Here is a 24,200-nt window from a genome sequence, read left to right as displayed (position 1 = left end):
TACATTGATAGTGTGCAGAACATCTCGTTGCTATTAATATTGAGCTAATGCTCTTTATTTATTGCCTTGTTTCTACAGCTTTTTAGCAGTTGCAGGTGTGTGAGGTTAATTGCTCAATGAATGATTCACCAAGGACCAGGGTTTCAGAGGAAAATCTTCTTTAATATTCTACTGAAGAAAAAAAGTCACCTACATCTTGTATGGCCCGAGGGTGAGAAAATTAACAGCGCATTTAAATTTTTGAGTGAACTATCACTTTAATGGACATTTTAATATAGACTGTGCATTTACACATAGGCCACACATTACAGTTTAATATCGTTGAAATTGCTGAAACTAGAAATTAGGTTACGATTCATGGAGAAAGATGAAGCCCCAGAATTAGTTAATTAGTTATTGTTTAATTATTTAGCACCGCATGTGCTACTCAGATGTGTTTGTTTTATTGTAACGAGATTATCAGTGCGTCATACAGAAATGACAAAGTCAGAAAATATGGAAAATACAGTTTCAAAAATACTTGTTCATCACAGTGCTTACAGTATGTTACCTTTTTTACTGTAAACATTGAAAGTTTGTTAGTATTAATGCAAACTACTTGCTAGTCTTTAATCTAAAAATAGCATAGATTTTGTATTTTTGAAAAAAATGACAAAAACCATATTTATTGGGTAAAAAAACAGTAATAATATTAGATACACTTTTGTGCATAATGTAACTTGTGTTTTGTTTCATAAAATACAATTTAATAAAATATTATTTAGAGCATTTATTTGATAGATAGATAGATAGATAGATAGATAGATAGATAGATAGATAGATAGATAGATAGATAGATAGATAGATAGATAGATAGATAGATAGATAGATAGATAGATAGATAGATAGATAGATAGATAGATAGATAGATAGATAGATAGATAGATAGATAGATAGTACAAACCCAGAATATTATAAAAAAAATAGGCCCATATTGTAATAAAACATTACTTGGCCGACTGTATCCAAGTCTCTCCCTCTCTCCCTCTCTCTCTCTCTCTCTCTCTCTCTCTCTCTCTCACACACACACACACACACACACACACACACACTCAATAAGTGGCTTCACCCGGAGATTGACAGATTTAACAGTGATGACGTCGATTTTGAAGAAACTCGCGTACAGACTCGCAGCCTCATTTAAATCGGAGACGCTCGGTCGGGCAGGAACATCCGCATAGTTTCCTCTGGAAAGTCAGCAGAACGACGCTGTCTGGACATATGTACGGTCTTTTTCTGGACTTTATCGGAATCCCGGGAGTGACGGCTGTTTGTGCTGCTAGAGGCTCGTTTGCGGAAGTGTGACGGGTATTGGCTGGTAAATATTTCGGGACTAACAAACCCTGTGGTGAGCGAGAGACTATGCAGCGGTTAACGGGACACGGAATGTCAGACGCCGCGTCCAAACTCTTGCGTTGAACTTTAATCGCTTCGAACAATAGAAACCTGTCGCACACGCCTGCCTTTCCCGCATGGAAAGTGTCATCAGCTGTTGCTGAGAATAAAGGAGTGTTTGTTGTGTGTTGAGTCGGGATGGATGTGCGGTTGTAGACGCGTCAGATCATCGGAAAGATGCAGCATCTCCGTGTGGCGTGGGCGCTCGCGGGAGCGGCGGTGGGCTTTTTTCTGCTCTTCTTGATTCAAGCGCATTTCTTCGGCGAAGGTAAGCCGCACTTGCCATTTTTAGCCAGTGCAAAAATGCTGATTTTACTACAAATAATTGTATTAAAATAAAAAGCACTTGTGGTTGCCAGAAGTTCACAGCAGTAGACAGTTATTAACATTTTCATGACTTTTTGTTTTTCGCGTTATTTTACAGCAGCCTATATAATGTCTAATTAAGCTGTTCAAATCTGTATTGTCGCCGTGAAACCTCATAATTGTACAGTGTTGCAATGTAAACCATGTAGTGACTTTATGATGATAAAAACGGACCTCAAACGGCATAAAGATAGTGTAGTTGCATACACACATACAAAACACCATCAGCAGCATTTATGACATTAATATAGCTACTGCAGAAGTTGCGTGGTGAACTGAACAGCATAAACTGCATACATTTCACCATACACTTTCATATACTAAATGTTCTTAAAGATAAAAACTTTTAAAATACAAATTTAGCTAAAGATATTGTGCATAGAGAGTTTTGGAATTTCCCTTTCTCCAGAGATTATGAAGTAGTATTTATAAAAATATAATTGAAGGAATATTTTAAATATTTACTTTAAATATTTTTGGTTATTATTATTTATTATAGGTAATTATTTCACCTTATATATTTTATTAGAATTGTATTACAGATAAAAGCATAATTTATTATTGTAAACCCTTTGCAGAACATTTTAACACAATAAAATAAATTATTTCATTCATTCATTCATTCATTCATTCATTCATTCATTCATTCATTCATTCATTCATTCATTCATTCATTCATACATTTTCCTTTAGCTTAGTACCTTATTTATCAGGGGTTGCCACAGCGGAATGAACTTCCCTTCCAGCCACAACTAAGTATATGATTCTGATGGTATGATATCCTTGGATAATAATATTACGGTTTCAAAGTATTACAGTATTGTGCCTACTGCTCTAAAATATGTTCTTTTTTTTATGTCTGCTAAAACTAAAACTTTTCCCTCTTTGAACACAGTAAATTGTATTTTGAGCAACATTTAAAATAGTTTGGAAGAGTAAACAAGTCAGGCTAACCAATTAAACTACATAATTGACTTCTGCTGTCTTCATTAGTTTCAAAAACCCAGCTTTCCTTACAACTTATGAAAAAAGGCATCTTTGGATATATTTTGTGCTGGAGATACTGTTGGCCTAAAAAAAAAAAAAAAAAAAAAAAACAAACAAAAAAATCTAACGAACGGTATTGCATGAAATGTTGGCAGTTTTAAAACCTTGGCTTTTCCATATACCCTGAAAACAGTTATCGTTCCATACCTAGCCACAACCCAGTACTGGGGAACATGCATACACCTTTAAATTCATGCACTCAAACACTAAGGCCAATTTAGTTTACCCAATTCACCTGTACTGCATGTCTTTGGACAGTGGGGGAAACTGAAGCACCCGGGGCAAACCCACATGATCACAAGGAGAACATGCAAACTCCACATAGAAATGCCAACTGACCCAGTTGGAACTTGAACCAGCAACCTTCTTGCTGTATGGCCACTGTGCCGCCCGAGAAATACAAGTTATTTTTTATTTAATATTGTTTTGAGTAAGATACTTGACATGAAATAGGTTTACAGTTCAGAAAAAGTAATAACAAAATATATATACTCAAAGCTAGCCATAACATTATGCCGCAAAATTTGTGAACACTTAGTAGTGTGTATATTACTTGTACATTTTATTTTTAAAGTGCATCGATTATCTATGTTACATATCTTACAAATATCCTATAGCCCACAACGTACTTTAATTATTTTCATATATATGTCAGACATTATGCAGTGTTTTCTAAATGTAGTTGCAGCGATACGCATGTGCATTCATTTATTTATTATGTCACATATAGTGTATGCAAACAGTATGTGTGTGTACATCAGTGATACTCTGTATTCATCTGCCATCACAGCTGATAAGAAAAAGGCTTTGTGCATGACCTTTCATGTACTTGTCAATATGTCGTGCTTAAATGCAGCCTAAGGCCAAACCAAGGATTATCTCTTTGAATTGCTACTCCATTTGTGCACTTAAGGAGGTTTCTGTGTTAGTATCAACGTTATTTACTGCCACCATAATGGGATATCATTGGTAAGATTTATGGTTTGATTCACAATTATAAATGGTATTATGGATAACAGACTGGATATAACATACAAGGTGATACATGTAAAAACCATAATTGTGGATAGATAGATAGATAGATAGATAGATAGATAGATAGATAGATAGATAGATAGATAGATAGATAGATAGATAGATAGAGGAGTCACCTTAGAGCTCAGTCTGACATCTTTTGTTCTCTAAATAGTCTGCATAGAAAACGCAAGCAAATTCTACCTCATAAAATTGATCCATGTTGCTAAGTCCCACATTTCATAAATGTTCATGAAAGGTGTGCTTTATATTTGTTTTAGCCCAGAAAACAGAATTATTGTTCATAGTTCAAAAATTTTCTCTGTACAGTTCTTAAAGACATAGTTTACCGAAACATGAAAAGGACATGATTGTTTAGACTTAATCCTAATTCTACCACTTAGCCCTTCCAGTTACCCTTCAGTTCCCTTGTTCCAACGAAGGGGTAGGGGAAGTGCCATACAGCCCTTTAAATTAAGATTTTTCAGGACCATATGACTATAAAAGTGAGCAAGGAGACACATGAATGTAAAAAATTGAGCATTACTTAGAATTTTTACTACAAAAATAGGTCCCACTTTATATTAAGTGTCCTTAACTACTATGTACTTACATCAAAAAATAAATACAATGTACTTACTGTGTTTATAATGTATTTGAGAACACTTGTGGTGGTTTAAGTTGGGATAGAGGTTGGGTTGTGGACATGTTTGGTGGCATGGGTAGGTTTAAGGGTGGGTTAAGGTGTAAGGGATGGTCAACAGTGTATTTAAAAATGTAATTAATAAAGTTAATTACAGATGTAATTACATACATGTAATCAAGCATAAGTACACAGTAAATACATGTATTTACACAATAAGTACATTGTAGTAACCTATTAATTCCTGTGTAAGTACATATTAGTTAAGGCCACTTAATATAAAGTAGGACCCAAAAAGGTATGGTACATTCACCATGACAAAAATGCATTGCTAATAATAAATATTCCACAACATATTTTAAATTCTGATTAACGTTACCAAATGACTTGGCAAGAATTTGGCAGTCTGTCAGAAAAGCCTGGTGATATTTACTTAGCTTTTTACAGCATGTATGCTATAATGTTATTACTGATTTTTTTTGTGATTAAATCCATAAATATGACGTCAGAGGAATTCTGCAGTCTTATGCAACCAAGTACAGCACAAATAACTGTGATCAGGGATGATCACTCGAACGTAAATTTCAGATCTGAAAATATGAGATGCATCTCAACTAAAGCTGATTGACATTAGAGCAGTGAGCTTCACTTTTTTACTAGACAACCACTGTCTCAATTGTTTTAGTGCTGTTGCACAGGACGTCAGGTGCTTTTACTGCAAGTAGTCAACTTTTTCATCTGCATGTGTATAAAGCACTCCAACAAAAAACATGAGGCGCAATGATGCATTTCCACTGGCACATTGGGAACGCAGTGGGAACGTTTTTAGTTCATACGTACAGAAGATTAGCATCAGCGCTCAAGCTTCTGTGCATCAAATTTAAATTCCATATGAAAGAATTGAAAACACTTGTCTTTCGTGACTACATGAATGTAGTGTGTATGTGTAGTAGTGGTGTCCTATTTCTTTGGGGATTATTCCATCCCTACTCCTTCACACACCAGTTCAAGGGACAAGAGGTAGATGTAGGGGTATAAAATAGAATTGGGATTGTGGTTTTAAATCTTAATGATATAAGTTTCTTTCTTCTGTTGAACACAAAAGAAGATATTTTGAAGAATGCTGGTTGCTGGCACCCAACTACTTCCGTAGTAGGAAAAGAAAATAGTCATTTTCCTTCAGCTTACAATGAACCGCCAATTACTCTGGCATACGTATGTTTTATGCAGTAGATGCTCTTTCAGATGCAACCTGGCATTGAGAGTGCTGTCATTAACCCTCACTGCTGGGAAACATCCATACACTCTCTCATTCACACTTACTCATACGTTATGACCAGTTTAGTTTATTTAAATCACCTATACCTATGTCTTTGGACTGTGGGGGACAAGCAACGCCCGGAGGAAACCCAAGCAAACATGGTTTGAACATGCAAACTTCACACAGAAATGCCCCCTGGCCCAGCAGGGACTCGAACCATCGACCTTCTTGCTGTGAAGTGACCACTGAGCCACTGTGTCGCCCCCAAAAAAGTCAATGGGTTCTAGCAACCAGCATGATTCAAAATATCATCTCTTGCATTAACAGGAGAAAATATCTCAGTTAGGTTTAGAGCAAGTGAAAGGGAAATTAATTCATTCTTATTTGTGAGTGAACTATCCATTAAAGGCAAGTTGGAATTGCATGATGATGAAAAGCTCTTTATTTTTTTAACCAATCGATGAGCTTGTAAGTGAACTGATGCTATCATATAATTACATACGGAGTTCTTTCTGTTTTCGATACCACTATAGGGGTAAGGATCAACACTGAGTAGACTGTGTGTGAGAGCAATCGGCCATTATGTAGAAGCTAGCTTTGAACAGCTTAAAGGTTTGAGTTGGCCTGCCGCCATGGCAAACAAAACACGTTGGCCCAGTTGCCACAGTAACTGGGCTTTTAAGAAAATAATTGGAGAATGCATGGGTTTGCTTCTCACAAAGTGCCAAGGAATAGAGCAGTGACCTCCAGCATAGTGATAGAGAGAACCACAGGAGGCATCTGCCCAAACGCTTTTCATTTCCTACTTACAGAGCTAGTGCAACGTTGGGTGTTTGATATTATAATGGACCATTCTCAGACCACAGCTCACATCCTGCAACATTTCTCCAGTTATGTTCTTTATTACGCCAGTTTTGTTGATGCTCATTTTAGTATCGTCTAGTGGCTTTAAAAATATCCGAAGCGATACTATGCGGTTGCCTAATACACATGTCTAGTGTTATTGTGAACAATACAAGAGATGATATCAAAATAGTACTTTCATTAACAACGTTCTTCAAGATAATAACTTAGTTGCTTCAATAAGTTGCCGAAAGAACTTTCCTTTTTGGCTGATGCCATTTTGAAATAATATTTCTAATACCTAGCACAGTTTCTTGTCATTGCGATTTATGCAATAATCCACTTTTCCTGAAGGCGGATTAAATGAAACCTTACTTTTATACTTGAAATTGTTTTATACTGTGTTTCACATAAAAATGCATTGAATTACAGTAGACACTTTTATATTGAAAACCTATTTTTAATCTCATTTGGTGATCAATCGCTCCTGGTAGATTTTTTTTTCTTGATATGATATGTACTGTACAATATCACAAAAAAAGGAATACAATATACTGTATATGAAGAAGGATTGCTTTCTTTATTGTATTTTTTTCTATTGAGGCTGCATTTTTGGCCTCATTTGGTGTTTTGGTATATATATATATATATATATATATATATATATATATATATATATATATATATATATATATATATATATATATATATATTAGTGCTGTCAATCGATTAAAAAAAATTAACTAATTAATCGCACCTTTTTAAAAAATTGCATTTAAAATACTGAAACTTGTAATTTTGACTATTTAAATGTAAAATTAATGTAAACGCAAGACAAAAAATATTTAAATTCAAAATATAATTTTTTAATAGAATTTTTGTTTAACTTGTAACACAGATTTCTTCATGTAAACAACATACCCACAATAAACCATCAAGATCCTGGCTTGACAGCCATATTTATTACAGAAATTAAAACACAGGCATGTTAATGACATTTAAATTTCAAAACAATCAATGCCAATAAAGAAAACATTGATTTCCATGTTGGATTCTAAGTGGGCTGCAAAAAAATGCCAAAATACAGGAATTGCAGATATGGAAAATGAAAAATTATAATAATAAACTATAGAATACAAACTGTTGCACTCATTGTAAAGTTTTATTGCTGTGAGTTGAGAACATTAGTTATAGAGTAAAAACGATTTTGCTTAATCCTCCTTTACTTTCATCCAGTTGCTAAGACTAGGAGTATCCCGCAAGTGCACAGAGACTCCCAAATGCCCGCAAATGAATGATTATTTCTCGCAAACCGGTCGTTAAATACATTGCACACCCCTCTCGCCCCTACTCAGATACGTCGCTCACTCCACCCCTGACACCCCTCAACGGGCCTGACACAGACAAACACACAGACAGACACACACACAATGCGCTGCAGACGTTTTGGCCCCAATGGCCTTCCATACTGGAGCGACTCCCCTCAGATTCAACACGCATGATCACGTTCATCAAATTTGCTTAAACTAAGCGTCCTAAAGTATTACTGTATTTCACAAGGATTCTGACACAACAACGCAAAGCATACGATTTCGTTGCGTTTAATGAGGAAACACGCTAAACTTGGAGGGCTCATGCTAAAAGGCAGAGTAATGCCCTGTCTTTGACAGCTCGCGACTTCACCAGACGTTCTGAGTACATTTACATAAGACACCAATACTCCAATTATAATATGATTAAGATTATACTCTTATTAAAATTCTACCGTGTAGCCTTAAAAGGAACCTTACCTTAAAGGAACACCGAGTCACGAAATGCTGAGGATTTTCTTTCTGTTCGCCATGTGGTATCAACTTACAACAGAAGTCGAAAGTTAAAAATGAAACACGTGAAATTGCATGAAACTCTGGATAACCTGTGATGCGACTAATTGTTTTATACTGGAACTTGCCTTCAAAAAGTGCTTCCTTGGTCTTATCCACATTTATTGCATGTTAAATACACACGTCCACCACAAGAGGAAGTAAAAAAACCTGCAACTGCGTTAATTGCGTTAAATTTTTTTAACGCGTTAATTATTTAAAATTAATCGCATGCGTTAACACGTTAATTTTGACAGCGCTAATATATATATATATGCATTTCAAGAGTTCACACTTAGCTGATGATTAATTTTAAGCAAGTTTGCTGTCCTGGGAGAGAGCCCTGAGCTCAAAAGGTCCTTGAGCCCTGGCCTCCCTCCCGTTTGCAGGGCGAGAGGGGAGCCTTAAGCTCAGGTAGATCTTGACAGCTCCCCCCTTGATAAGAGCTGGTGACTAAAATGAATGCTATGAAGAGATATGCTGCAGGATGAGACATTGACTGTAGTGCTAAATTTAGATTGATCAATTTACTTCTTGTGCATGTTTTTAGAATGTGGGAGGAAACTGGAAAACCCACGCGAGCACGGGAAGAACATGCAAACTACGCACAGAAACGACCACCGGCCTTTTAAAGGGCTAGAACCGGTGACATTCTTGCTGTGAGGCAACAGTGCTAACCACTGGGCCACTTGCCGCCCTATGAAGGTAAAGGTGAAGAGGTAGGGGTGGAAGGGGGGATACTTCAAATCGAAGATGACTGTAGTGTAAAAACCCTGGCTCTTTATTGTGGGTTAGAAATGGCCTGTTTGGTGGTTCATACATGCTAATGCAGCACCAGCTGTGTTCAATCATAATCATGTGATCCTCTCGAAATTACTTTATGAATAAACTTCACCTATTATTTTATGTATTTTATTTTGATCTCATTTGATGCTTTGGTTGTAGTCTTAATATTGTACATAGTAAAAAGAAGAGGAAAAGCAAGAACAAAAAAACAAACAAACAAATGTTTTCATTTTTGTGATTAAAAAACAGTTATGACACTGAATAATGGTTTCTGCTGAAGTTAAAACACATGTAATGTATTGACTAAAATGAATATGACCATATGTGAAGAAATAGGATGCATCATTATTATTTATCTAGCTGTCTGCGTTTTTATTTATCTAGTGTTCATTCCTGCTAAGAAGTGTCAAGCCTTAGCAGAAATTCACCCTACAGGGGGCGCCTATGAGGATTAAATAGGGTTTTGAGTTTACACCCCATTCACACGGGCGTCAGCGTCAATGCTTCCCATTCACTTTGAATGGGTGACGTTAGGCGTTGCTGAACTGCATTGTGAATCCATCGGCGCCGCTTCAGAGGCGTTGCTTGCTGCAGAAGTTGGGACTAGCTCAACTTTTCAAGCGCCAATGGAAGCGTCAGCCAATCAGATCGCTGTATGCAAATACACCAGTTAGACAGTGGCCTATGGCTAACTGAATTTCATTGGCTGATGCTGCTATGACGATCGCCAACTTCAGACATGCCTTCAGTCAAGCGTTGACACTGAAGTCCCATGTGAAAGGGGCATTAGGGTCTGGTGTTATTTTGTGTTAAGGGTTTAGGGTTCGGGGACTATCTATCTATCTATCTATCTATCTATCTATCTATCTATCTATCTGTCTGTCTGTCTGTCTGTCTGTCTGTCTGTCTGTCTGTCTGTCTGTCTGTCTGTCTGTCTGTCTGTCTGTCTGTCTGTCTGTCTGTCTGTCTGTCTGTCTGTCTGTCTGTCTGTCTGTCTGTCCCGTCCGTCCGTCCATCCAAGCAAAGAATATCCATAGCTGTATATCAAAACTGAATGAATTCATTTATTCTCTCTTTGGCTTAGTCCTTTTATTAATCAGGGGCGGAATGAACCACCAACTTATCCAGCATTTGTTTTACGAAGTGGATGCCATTCCAGCCACAACCCAACACTGGGAAACACCCATACACACTTTTTTACACACATGCACTAAGGCCAATTTAGCTTATTCAATTCACCTACAGTGTAGCGCATGTCTTTGGACTGTGGTGGAAACTGGAGCACCCGAAAGAAAACCCACGCCAACACGGCAAGAACATGCAAACTCCTCATAGAATTGCCAACTGACCCTGCCTGGGTTCAAAGCAGCATCTCTCTTACTGTGTGGCGATTGTGCTACCCACTGCGCCACCATGACGCAAAATATATTATATACAGTACATATTCTTTGTCATATCAAAGAACTAAATCTCTTGTTCCCATTAGGTTGAGGTCACAAAGGCACTGAAAGCGAACAAAGAGAAATGCTCAAAAACCCCATACAATGCGACTGCTAAGCATTTCAAATGAACAGTTGGCTACAAAGATTAACATTGCGGCGGCCACCTGAACTTCTCAGCAGTTGCTAATTGATGAAACTAGCTTGAAAAAAAAAAAGGACAACTGCCAGACTAAAACCAACAGAGAGAAACGCTGTGGATGCAGCGTCCTAACAAAGTGTACCGCATAAGTTTGAAGCATTCTAAATAAATTAGATTAAAACACTCCCCAGGAGTCGGGCACAAGCAGACATCTAGCACTTGCAGTTTGCAGGGGCTCTTTGGCATGATTGGACTTTAGAAGCAAAGATTTTGGCTGCCTGCTGAGCTCAGAGGCCAGCCATACTGACCTGGCATCAGGTCCAATCTCAGTCTGACTGTCATTACTGACTCTAAAGGAGACCCTCGTCCCCCGCCGGCCCTCCCTCCGACTACTGCACCAATCTAGACAAGGATAATAGGTGTATAGGATGACAGGAAGGAATATATACTGCCCAGATAAAGTGTCCTTAGCTCTTAAAGCAAGTTACTGGAGGTGGAAATTAAGATACATCTACTGGCAGACTTGCCATGAAAAAAAAAACTGATTTGAAATATATGGTACAAGACTTAAAATCATCATTTTGAGGGTGCAATAATTCTGTCTGCTCAATGTAATAACTGTATTTTTATGGTCTTGCCACTGTTTCTGAGGAGGAGGAATAAGATTTGGAAACAGACCTGCTTTCAGGAGTTTAAAATGATGGTTCATCTGTGCATTTGGCAGTGCCTGACAGTGCATTCGGTTTATATGGGAACTAAACTATTTTGCTAAAATAAAAGCTGAATAACAATACACATTCTTTTTGGTCAGACTTTACTGTAAGGTTGTATTAGTCGTATGTATTTGCTAATATGAACAGTACATTTATTGCTACATTTATTCATCTTTGTAAATGTTAGATAATGAAAATAAAATAATTGTTTAGCTCATTTTGACTCACCGTACGTTAACCGATTTACAAGCATGATTTTGGATTTTAATAATGCACTAATGAATGTTAAACTATGACTAATAACTGTATTTATTGTAACTGTACTTAGTAGCTGCCATTTGATTGGCTGTTAGAAATTTGCTTTAAGGAAAAGTTGGACAGATGTACCTAATAAAGTGGGCGGTAAGTGTGTATGTATGTGTGTGTGTGTGTAAATATATATATATATATATATATATATATATATATATATATACACACACACACACACACACACACACACACACACACACACACACACACACACACACACACACACACACACATATTTATTTATATATATATATATATATATATATATATATATATATATACACACACACATTTATATAAGCTTGTTTATATAAATAAAATATAATATATATATATACATTTATATAAGCTTGTTTTCATTTCTTTTAGTCTTCTTTTAGTTTCTGTTTTACTGAAATTTGCCCAATTATTTATTATTGAAAAAACAAACTTTCCTTCAGTTTGCATTACATTAAATAACTTAATTTATTTTTATTAATTCTAATACTAGTCACTAGGTTTTTGTCTTGAACTTGATTCATTCCTGCCCCGACCTCCAACTCTGCTGATTATTTTATATTGCACAGTCTGTCTATCTGCACTATCCTCTAATTGTCTTTTCACAACTCCCATCGTCTCCAAACATTACATTATTCATATATGCTTTTGTAACCAGTGGTGTTTCTTAATGAAAACATCTTACAGTCAAGCAAGGCCAATTGACTCGCTATGCAAGGCAATAACGGCGGCATAAAGCGTTCGGTTATAGAATTGAACCGAACGATCTTGGCATGAGAATGAAGGCTGATAGCGTCGTGTGGCGCTGGTGGAGTCCAGCATCGGTCCCCTGATGATAGACTCCCTTTTCACTCCATCACTTTTCTGACAGCCTGTAAAGGATAGCTTTTGAATTTCAGATCAGCACAGCCAGCAAGTCTCCATCTCTGAGATGCATGGTTGGCAGCTCTTTCATCCCTAAAACGCATGCACTGGAGTATACAGGAGATCCTGCAGAGAGAGCGAGGAGAGGTTGGAGATGAATCAGACATTTGGCTGTCAGCGGGGCTATTTAAACAGACAGCGAGGGCGTATCATCTATCAGGAGTTGCGCCGCTTAACACGTCTAAGCTGCGGCACTTAGAGACGTTTTAGAACAATGCGAGCAAATCTCAAGCTTATCAGAGCGTTTTGGGCCTGTGACCATTAGCAAAGTGTCGACTTGCATTCTTGCCGTGTTAATGATGTCATAATGACTCGTCCTGGAGTGATCCTGCTGTGGGCTGCACTATTAATACCAGCATCTCACATTCACTATGTTTAATTGTATTTTTCTCGGAATGATCACAGCACTGTTATACTTTAATGATTGTTTGTTCTGACTCATGGGGCAAAGAGAGGTAAGGGAAGTGGATAAAACAAGAACTGTGATTCCCATTTTTAGATTATTTTTGTCTAAGTGGTGGACAGTAACTATTTGTACTTTGCTACTGTACTTGCGTACATATTTTAAAGGGTCACGAAACACCAAAACACATTTTTTGAGCTGTTGACAGTCATATATGTGTCCCACACTGCTAAAAACACTATTAGGACACCTATATTTGACTAAAAAGTGAAAATTGGTTGTTTTTGCGTTATTTTGAGCAAATTCGTACTTCCGGTTTGAAACGAATTTTTATAGCTGCGTCATGGCCTTGAGATCTTAGCATGTATTCCAGAGTGCATACTGGAAGTCTGTGCCAGAGTGTCCCGTATTACATCTCTGAGTGTGTTGCATTCATTCATGAGTATGGCTTGGTTCAAACCAATCAGCGTGCTCCATTATGTATGCGCTGCAACTTTATTAAGATGCATGCTAGCTTTCTTAGACTATACCTGAAACAGTGTTCAGACGGCAGAGAGACAACACACGTCGTGTTGCCAAAACTTGTGGGAAAAGAATAAGAATTGTTTGGAGACCTGGGTCGCCAGTGTTGCTTTCATAATGTGAAGGTTTTGTTTTCATTTTCTCTCTATGAGCGCGCTGCTAGACTCATGTGTGGATCCGTAGACGTGACGCGTGGCAGAAATGCGTTTGTTTGGGATATTTTTTACTCGAGAGCATTTCTCATCAATGGTGAGATCCGGATTTGCTGCTCATCTCCACGAGACGCAGCTCCAGTATATGTTGATTATCCTGTCTGCAGATTCGGTAAGTGTGTGCGATCAGCGCCCTTTCTTTGTTCATTCAGATGGCAAAGATATAGTTCGTATGGTCAGCTCTACTCTTTCAGTGTTTCAAGACAGACCTTAGTCAAAATGATTTCTTAGTTACTTAGTTTACAGTACGTTGATATCACTACAATATTGAAAGATCTGCTGTAAATGCTGCTCTCTGTGTGTAAACACGTGAACACTGGAAGCAAACTTTTGCCGACCGTCGTGTTGAATTTTTGTTGTATTTTACAGAGAAATGCAGAGGCTGTTTTTCTCCAATAAGACGTGCGACGTCCAATACACACTGTCTTTCTCCCCTGCGTGAGTGTGTGTGTTTGTATTTCCTCTGTCTTCAGCGCGTGCCCAAATGGCAACTCCCATGTTTATTCAAACCCTGCCCATTTTCCCACCCCGACACTCCCACCCAAACAGAGCAAGACACACCCACTTTCCTGACTTTTTCCAAACTAGAGGTGTGAAAACATCCTGCTGAAACGGAGGGTTTCATGGCCCTTTAAGTATCTGTACTTTATGGTAGTATATTTGTTTTAGGACATGTCTGCTTTTACTTCACTGCATTCCAAAAAAAAACTTTTTTCTTCACTACGTTACTGAAAGAAAATGAGTAAAAGGTCATTTTGAAGGGGAGAAGTTTTCACCTGCTTAGAGATGAGATAATGGTGTTTATTTTGTGAAAATTCAGACATTCAAGCTGCGTCTCAAATGGAAAACGATGCACTCATGGACTATGTACTTATGCACTTACACACTTCTTTGGCTCTCGGCGAAGGCAGTCGCACTTCTTCCCTCTCCGTCCCATATGTCTCCTTGCTGGCTCCTCTTGTCTTCGTCTTATTCTATCTCTGAGGCTCTCCGTGCCCTGCTATCCAATTGACTAAGGAATTATGGATTTGATCAACTGGTCTCTGAATGCAATTGACATCATCTTCACGATGAAAAGTTTGGGCTCAGGAGAGCCCACTTGTCCTGCTGGGACGTTTGCAGCTGGATACGTGATGGACGGGTGGGAGAAATGGCCTGTCCTGTGCCTGGCTGCTCTGTCTCTGGAGGATAATGAAGGTATTTACCTATTGCCAACTTTGATAACCGAGTTTCTGCTGATGGGCTTATGTAGGGCCCTGGGGTATCAACAACTGATGAAAGCAGTCAGTGCTGCTCAAAACCCCATCAGGCTGGCCGGCTTAATTATAATGCATATGCATAGGGTCGCAAATTAGACTATGGTCCTAGACCGCAAACATCGGGGTGAAATTAGCGGCTCTGCAACAAGATTTGGCCAGATCGGGAGACGAGTAACAGACATTAAATATCTGTGAAATTGGCAGATATTGACCCAAAGTTGAAGTATTTTCCTATCTTTTCGGCTATCAGCTAGAGAAAAACAACTTCTCTTGAATAGCAAGATAAGGAGACGCTTTGAAAAATTCTGCTCCCTGTCAAAGACACCTGTTGGACTCTACAATCTTACACCCACTCATACACAACTACAGATAAACAATCACTACCGATCCCCTCATCCAAACACCTTTGTGTGCTTTCACCCTCAGGAGTAGGTGGGTGGGTCTGCGACCTGCGCCTCCATGGCTGCAGGACCAGATGGCTGCCCGCCCTCATCGGACTATATCTATATCCGCTGTTCCCTTCCCCTGTGTTGATGTTTTGTCTTGTCTGTGTGCTTTTTGTGCTAGATTGGGCTGTTTTTCTCCCTTGTCTCATGTTGCTCTAATTCAAGAGCAAGGTTAGAGGGTATTTATTTTTTGCCTGACTCTCCTGATGTATCTTACTTCCCTTTCTAATTGCTACCTCCTGTGACCTGTCTTTCCCTGAAAATTGTGATGTTTGTGTACGGTCGGGGGGGTTTAAATTCACTATACGAATGTGTATGTGACAAATAAAAGCCTGATTTGATTTGAACAGCATAGTACATGGATGTAGGGTCATCCCAAATGGAGCACTAATGTTTTTTTTTTACTAAGCGGAAATTCAAACCGTTTCCCTGATGACGTTTGTCGGTTGCCAAATCAGTGAAATAAATGACCAAACTATCAAATAATACCTGTCATGAGTATAACCGCATTCACCATCGGGAGGCACTATAATCACTCTCATAAGAGAATTTTGCTTTCACCATCCAAAATAAATAGTGTTATCCAACTTGTGCGCCCGATAGCTCCGCCCCTACCGCTACATGAGCAAACCTGCGGTCGTTGAGAGCATAAAAATGTCCATCATTTCACACTTCATTTTACCGGCTAAATGAGTGCATCATCCGGCTAATTAAAGTGCACTTATAATTTTTCAGTTTTCAGTGTGAACACACTTACACTATTTATACTACAAAATGACGTAGAATAGTGCATAAGTATGCGATTTGGGATGCAGCTACAGTTACTAGTTAATTAGTTCAATACTTGCACCAAACAATTATTTTCTGAATTGGTATGTTTCTGTGACAACAACTCACTGATTCAATTTTCTGTTTAAAGTAAGTGTTCAGTGAGTAATTAATTATTAATTTAATTTTAATGAATAAATAATTAATGATTCAAATGACGCATTCAGAGTAAGTCCCAGTAAATGATTCACTGATTCAAATGATCCATTCAGAATGAGTCAAAGTCCCTTTGAGGCAAGTCATTTTACTCAGCGGCCATCTTTGAAACACTTCTCGGGCAGTATGCTCAGGTATTCTGTCTGAATGGGGAAACATCAAATTCTCCAAAACTGCTTGCCAAGCATACGATTGAATTTCATATTAAGAATCACCAATAAAATTAAAAAACAACCGTCTTTTTAGTTTAATTAACATCCGAAATACACAAAATCTGCAGAAACTCTTGTCTGGTCCGAGCCCCTCTCCCGAAGTATGATCAGTCTATTGCTACTGATGATAAGCTCCTGTACTAAAAGGCGGGATGTATTCGCCATATATCAATTGCTGATTGGCTCCAGTACTAGTAGGCGACGCTTTAGTCACCATATTGACTGTTATGCTGTGTTCACACCAGACGCTGTATGTGCGAATAAATCGCGATATTCACGCGTAAATAGACATGTGAACATTTTGAGTTCACTTGCTTCATTCACATGTCAAATTCACTTCACAACAGATGGACATTTATGTCTGGGGTGGGGTTTCTGTCGGCACAGTGACTCTAGCTTTGGTACTACAGTGTTAACATGGATTTTATCGAGAGTGTAACTGTGCTTTATGTGCTTTAGGAAGACTGAAAAACAGCAGCTCGTTTGGGGCCTTGCCTGAGTCCACTAGATCCATTCTGAGGTGCATCCAGCTCTGTGAGCTCATAAACTTCTCCAGAAACTATACCTGGATGATGGAAGCTTTTAGCGATGCTTCCAACTGAGCCAAGCCCAGTTTGATGAACTGCTGTCCGCTGTCTGCAGGAGGATTTTCCTACAGGACACCCAACAACAGGCACTATGCCATAATCACTCCCCTACAAGAGAAAGCTCCTGATTGGTTACGTGGCGTGAATGTGTGCTGAAGTTCAGATTTTCCAACTTGAGCGATTTGCACGATACGCTTGTCAATCGCGCAAGTTGAGCAACTTGTGCCACTTTATTCACGTGAACCGCACCGCAGGATGTCTATTCACGCCTTTGCATTGACTTAACATGTCAATCACTTGCGATTGACACTTCTTCCGCATCTGGTGTGAACGCAGAATCACACTTTTCCCCATTCAAAAAGAGTGGCATGTCTTGTGTATTCAAGAGTCTTTGAGTCTCCAGTAAATAAGTATTTACTGACTGAAATGATCCGTTCAGAGTGAGTCTCCAGTAAATGATTCACTGATTTTGTAAACTTTACCTGGATTACTTTAGTACATTCAACTATACCAACCCAGGCTCATTCTGAAAACGTAGTCCCGCGGGTGTTTATGGAGACAGCGGAATACGTCCCGGGAGGTACGTACGGCTGCATTAATTTTTTTCAAGCGAACGCTACGGGGCGGTGTGACGCTGTTCCCATTCACGCTTGCCGGCCGGCCGGCCGACCGCTTACCTCCTTGTGGAGGGCTTTCCTGCTGCAACCTGTTTGTCCACTCAGCTCACTGTGTATGTCGGCAGGCTTGAGATGCAGAGAGAAGTTGAACACGGCGATCGGTTTCGAGTCCGGGGAAGAGCGGTTCCAGCAGTCAGGTAAGACAAAAACAGAATCCCAAAAATTAGGTGAACAAGTTTCATAACAGGGTGAGAACGTCGTGAAATCCGAAAACGCGGTAGAAAGAAAAATCAGGGCTTTTCTTTTTTTGTACGGCTTTTGTAAACTGTTGCTCGGGTTTAGGGAAGTGAGAGGGCGGGCGGGTCAATCTGTAAAAATTGGTTGGGTTTAGGGACGGAGGAGGGCAGGTCAGCTGATTGGCCGGTCGCGCAGTCAATCATCCGGTCAGTCGGACAGTGGCCTCTGGTGAGTTCACGCGAGATCAGCGTGGGTGCGAACTGCACTCGCAAGAGGCGTTTGAGATGTTGAAAAAGCGCACAACAGCGGCCTCTCGCAAAAACAAACACTGCAGCCGTACGTACCTCCCGGGACGTATTCCAAGGTCTCCAGAAATGTCCGCAGGACTATGTTTCCAGAATGAGCCTGGGTTGAACTATACTGTTACTTGTAGAAACTACTCAACACGGTTACGTGGAACCACTTGACACTCTTTATGTAAGTCCAACAAGTAATTTTTTTGAGTGTATATACAGTATGTAGCTAGTGACATTAAATTGACTATCAATGAAATTGAATGTCAATAATCAGCCCTAGAAGCTAAGGTGGTGAAAAACAGCAGCAATGGTGGTGTTGGGTTTTCCATAAAGCCACGGCCGGGCTGTATGAATGTGTGAGAGATTTAAGGAGGGGCTCACAGTCTGCATTCAGTCACTGCAGAGCCAGACTTTGCTGCTGGCATGCTGATTAGCCTCCATGAATGGCTCTATGGACGCCTCTCTCCCCGGCATCTATCAGAGCCCAGTCATTACAGCTTATTTGGGGCTGAAGTTGGAGATGAATGGTGAAGCTTCTTCCTTCAGCTTTGGAGTAGGGCTCACCTCTTAGGCACTGTGAGTAAAAAAAAAGAGAGAGAGTGAGAGAAGAGAGACTGCATGGGTGTTGGCAAACATCATATGATGAGATGATAACATTCTTAGAAATGGGATAAAGTTTGTGCACTAATTCTGAGCAACATTTTCACCTCCCATATAAAGACATATGCTGAGCGATATTCAGTACATTGTGATAATGAACAAGCACAATATCCATATTGTGGGTACTTTAAAATACTGCTAATAAATATTTATTATTTAAAATTCACATTGTATTTCCAGTGGTGTTCATAACAGTTGCAAATGCTTGGAGAATTGCTTGATTAGCTTAATTGTTCAAAGATTTTCATGATAATCTGGCATATTACATCCTGAAATATTGAGTGACAATTCTAAATACTTTCCCAGATATGGCTTGCATCTGAAAGGTCTTCGCTGTGTAAAACATGTGCTGGATTAGTTGGCGGTTCATTCCTCTGTGGCGACCCCAGATTAATAAAGAGACTAAGCTGAAAAGAAAATGAAGGAATGAACGAATTCTGAATACTTATAGGGATGCACCATTTTTTTGGAACCAATCCAATCCCGAATCCAATCCCAATCCAATCCCGATCCCAAAATTATCGGGACCAATACAGATCCGAACGCCTATACGTCATTTTTTTTTCCTTTCAATTTTTTAAAGCATAATAGAGTTTCTGTAGTTCTGGTGATAAATTAAAACAATATATCTTCTTTAGTAAAAATAACTATAGGCCTATATGACGACACAATCTATTTTAAAACATGATCACATGATCACATGAACACAGCGCGCAGCCCTCTGGTATCTGCGGACACTTTCAAAACTGAGAAGCATGAAGGGAAGAAATCAGTGCATTGAGGATCTGTCCAATGATTTATTAAGTTTTTTCTAATTTAAAATTTCAGGCAGGCCTACTTTGTGTGTGAAGATCAGATAATAACTCACTCTACAGTGTTGCAGATGCGATCTGCTGATCTAACAGACACAGCGCAGCATGATTTAGAAACAGCAATGAACTCTTTGTTGCAGGTGAAAATGAACCCATTTCATGCAAAACTCAATGCATTTCTCCACTGATTTATAGTAACAGGAACAAATAGTTTTAGAGAAAGTTTTTCGAGTTTTTTGGACACGCAGTATGAATTGCGAATGAATGAAGAATGATTGACAGGCGCAGCGGCAGGTAGCGCTGAATTGAACATAAATTTAACCACTTGAATATTCATCTGTGCTTCACATTAAACTATAGAATGGCTTCAGAACATTTGGGATATAGTAGGCCTACATGACAACTTTTTAGTGCCTTGTAATAGGTAATCTTCATGGCTTTTGTTAGCTTATAAATTATAAAGAATATAGCGCACGCGCAAAAACGGATTTGGATGGGTACCAGTTGGCCAATATCCAATCTAGCTAAAATGTGCGGTATCAAACCGATTTCGGTTCCAGAAATTGGGACCAGTGCATCCCTAAGTGAAGTTTATTTAAAACAAATTTCAAGAGGATCACGTGCTTATGATTGTTCACAGCTGTTCCAACTTTAGTTACTGTAATGACTGATTATCCTATCAGACGATCCTTAACTCACTATAAATAACCAGACTTTTCTCATCTCAATATCTTCGTCCTGAAGAACCCTCTCCCTGAGAGAGCTCTCCCTGGTAAAAGAGGAAAGGAGGAGATGGGGTGGATGAAGGTAAGGGAGTTCTTCTAGACAGGCTATTTATAGGGAGTTTGGAATTATTTGATTGGTGTACTAATGATTAAAGATGAAAGACTAGACGCAGTCAATCATATCACATGCTTTGTCTTGAAATTAGTTTGTGAAACTTCACTTAAACTAATAGTTTTGCAGCTTATTGTCGATATTCAGAATGAGTATACTATGATAAAGGCTTCAGCAATCAACTGCAACAAGAATATTTCATATTGTCATATGGTCACCCAATAGACATGATGACGTTTTGGTTCCCAAACACTAATGTAGTATTCAAATCAAATCACTTTTATTGTCACATCATCAGCAGCATGTGTGCTATGATGAGTAAAAAGCTTAGGTGCTGGCTCCAGACAGTACAAAATACAGACAGTGCAAATACAATGGCCGTGCAAAATACAGACAGTGCAAATACAACGACAATGTGAAATTGACAGCGATATGTACAATGAGTAGGTGTCCACATAGTTGTAGGCAGTATTGTTTCAAGTATGGATTGGTTAAAGTGCAGTGCATGCTACATATTGATGGTGTGCAGTGAGGGGCATGGAAGAGTCTATTCAATTCATTTATTATTAAAATTCAGCCATTTACATTATCATTCACTCCTCCAAAAAAAAACGACATATTATTTAAATGTATTTTTAAAAGATTCTCGACAGCTATTTATTGCTATAATATATTTTTCCACCCAAAATGAACTGGTGTCTGAAGGGGTTTCGAGGCCCTGGAGAATTGTTTTTTTTTTGGCATGTCTGGGCATTTGTGCTTATTTTGTTTCTCATAAATATATTAATGTCTACATTCTGATGACACTGTATTCAGCGCAAACGGTGCAACAATATGTAAGCAGCATGTGAATACAAGATTGTATTTATGAGAAAATAAGGGATTTTGTGCACTGAATGAGGTTATATCCTCCACTGAATAAAATCACTGACCCTAGAGAGACAGTAACACACATGCACGCACACACACACATGCACCAGCACACGCACACACAAATGTATTAAAATAGTAATGTTTTTTCAATGTAAAAAAAAAAGTGCTGGACATTTGTCATTTGTATAAATAAACATTAAAGGGCACCTATGATGAAAATCATCATTTGTAAGCTGTTTGGACAGAACTGTGTAGTTTGTCCACAGTTATATTAGAGCAGGGGTTTTCAAAGTGTGAGGCGCGCCTCCCCTGGGGGCGCCAGAACATGTCAGGGGAGGCGCGGGAAAAATATTATATAATAAAAATATAATTATTAAGTTTAATTATTATATGCATTTTTATTATATTTAAACATTTTAATTAAACAAAGCTAAAAAAAAAATAATACGTCAAATATAAGAAAGCCTTTTTTACCCAGAAGGCCATAGCTGTGAATTCGCTTCTGTTTGGCAAGCCTGCCAATACAGGTTTATGCCTGCTAATACAATGGATCGGTTTCTGAGACCCCCCCGATTCAAAGCCTTCAAGTTCAGGGCTTAAACCCAAAAGACGACGATATGATGATCAGTATTTGAGTTTAGGATTTACGTGGACAGGACCAGCTGATGAACCACGACCTTTATGTGTGGTTTGTCAAGATATTTTGACAGCATGAGACACGCTACACTTCGACTGTTTTGACTGGGATGAACAATTCTTGGATCTGTTCTATTCATATTGAACCATCATCCTAGTTTTAAAAACTTTATATCAAAATACTTATTATTACTCTGTAAATAATTGCACTTTCATGCAAATGATGATGAAAGTGAGTTAACAGTCTGACATCTGACTGTGTCTTTATACATACTGTATATATATATATATATATATATATATATATATATATATATATATATATATATATATATATATGTGTGTGTGTGTGTGTGTGTGTGCGTGTTAGGGAGGAGGGGGGCGCCAATGGATAAGTTGTGTCAAAAGGGAGGCCCACTGTCTTAGGGTGCTTTCACACCTACACTTTTGTTTAGGAACGTGTCTCGTTTGCCCAGTTAGCGCGGTTCGATTGGCATATGTGAACAGGGCAATCGCGCTCTGTTCTGCGCCAAAGTAATTGCTCCGAGATCGCTTGAATGAGGTGGTCTCGGCTCGATTGAAACGAACCCTGGAACGGTTCGATTGCAGTGAGAAAGCGATCCGATCCGAGCGCGGTTATATCACTGTGTTTTATGGATATGTAATAGGCTTACGGCTATATGAAGAGAGAATTATGAGTAGGGCGGGAAGTTTCGCGAGTCTCCGGATGCCCGCAAACAAGTAATGATCTCCCGGTAATCTCGCGTCTCCCTCCCGGTCCTCAAATAGGCATCGTCGTGCACCCTTCTCACCTCTCCCCACCGTGTCTCTCCTCAGACACGTCACGCGCGCGCACCCTGTCAATCACCACCAAACCACCACCTCTCCTGACAGCTGAGCGGGACGCTGCAAAATAAACCCTGACACTCTGACCAATGTAAGGAGAGTTTACTTGCACATGACTTGTTTTAGCTCTTTTGGTCCGATTAGAAACTTTGCAGTGTGAAAGCGAACCGCTCCAAGAGCAAAGAGCAACGATGTAACAATTTTAATCTCTGTTTCGGAACAACTGAATCGATTCACAGGTGTGAAAGCACCCTTAGACTTTGAAAAACCCTGTATTAGAGTGATATAAACCCAACAAGTCTCTTTTTTAAAATATCCTGACGTTGCAAATAGGGTCCAAATCTCAGTGATTTCTGGCCCACCGCAATGTGACATAAGAGTGCAGTTTTCCCTGCCCACTGAATTGATTGACAGACACCATGTTTCTATAATAACATGAATACAAACATCCACTTTTTTTTTTTTTTTTGCAAATAAACTGTGATTAAAGTATTTATTACTCTCTCTGTAATTTTTTTCTAAGTTTTATAAGATTAAAACATTTTTAAAACACAAAGGGCTCTATTTTGACGATCCATGCGCAAAGTGCAAATCGCAGGGCGCAAAAGCAATTAGGGCATGTCGGAATCCACTTTTGCTATTTTAAGGATGGAAAAATCCGCTTTGCACCGTGGCGCATGGTCTAAAAGGGTTGAGCTTATTCTCTTAATGAGTTATATGTGTGTTTTGAGAATAAACCAATCAGAGTCTCGTCTCCCATTCCCTTTAAGAGCCAGTTTTGTCACACCATAGCACATTTGTTATTTAAATGATGGACTTTGTAAGTGGAAAAACTGAACGCTGGACGCAAAGGCATTCAGGGCGTGTCAGAATCCACTTTTGCTATTTTAAGGACGGGAAAATACGCTAGCATTTCACTAGCAAGAAAACAGTTAAACAGAACATCTACAGACTGAGAATGAGAGATGAGCCTCATCA

General features: G+C 38.9%; 1 protein-coding gene across 2 annotated transcripts in view; it reads left to right on the top strand.

Annotated features, from left to right (window-relative positions):
* The window catches only part of tafa5b (TAFA chemokine like family member 5b), a 126,520-nt gene that overhangs the window by 49,259 nt on the left and 53,061 nt on the right, over positions 1-24,200 (top strand). The window contains exon 1 of one of the 2 annotated variants that reach the window (XM_087312485.1): positions 1,182-1,702. The exons of the other annotated variant lie outside the window; for it this stretch is intronic. Coding sequence (XP_087168611.1) covers positions 1,612-1,702 — 91 coding nt within the window. The 5' untranslated portion in view covers positions 1,182-1,611. Of the gene's footprint in view, positions 1-1,181; positions 1,703-24,200 lie in introns of those variants that run through there. 2 annotated transcript variants of the gene reach the window in all.

This window comes from Danio rerio, chromosome 25, assembly GCF_052040795.2.
Source record: "Danio rerio strain M-AB ecotype USA chromosome 25, GRCz13ab, whole genome shotgun sequence".
NCBI lineage: Eukaryota > Metazoa > Chordata > Actinopteri > Cypriniformes > Danionidae > Danio > Danio rerio.
The sequence above is the reverse complement of the archived record's forward strand: the minus strand, read 5'-3'. Positions and strand labels throughout refer to the sequence as shown.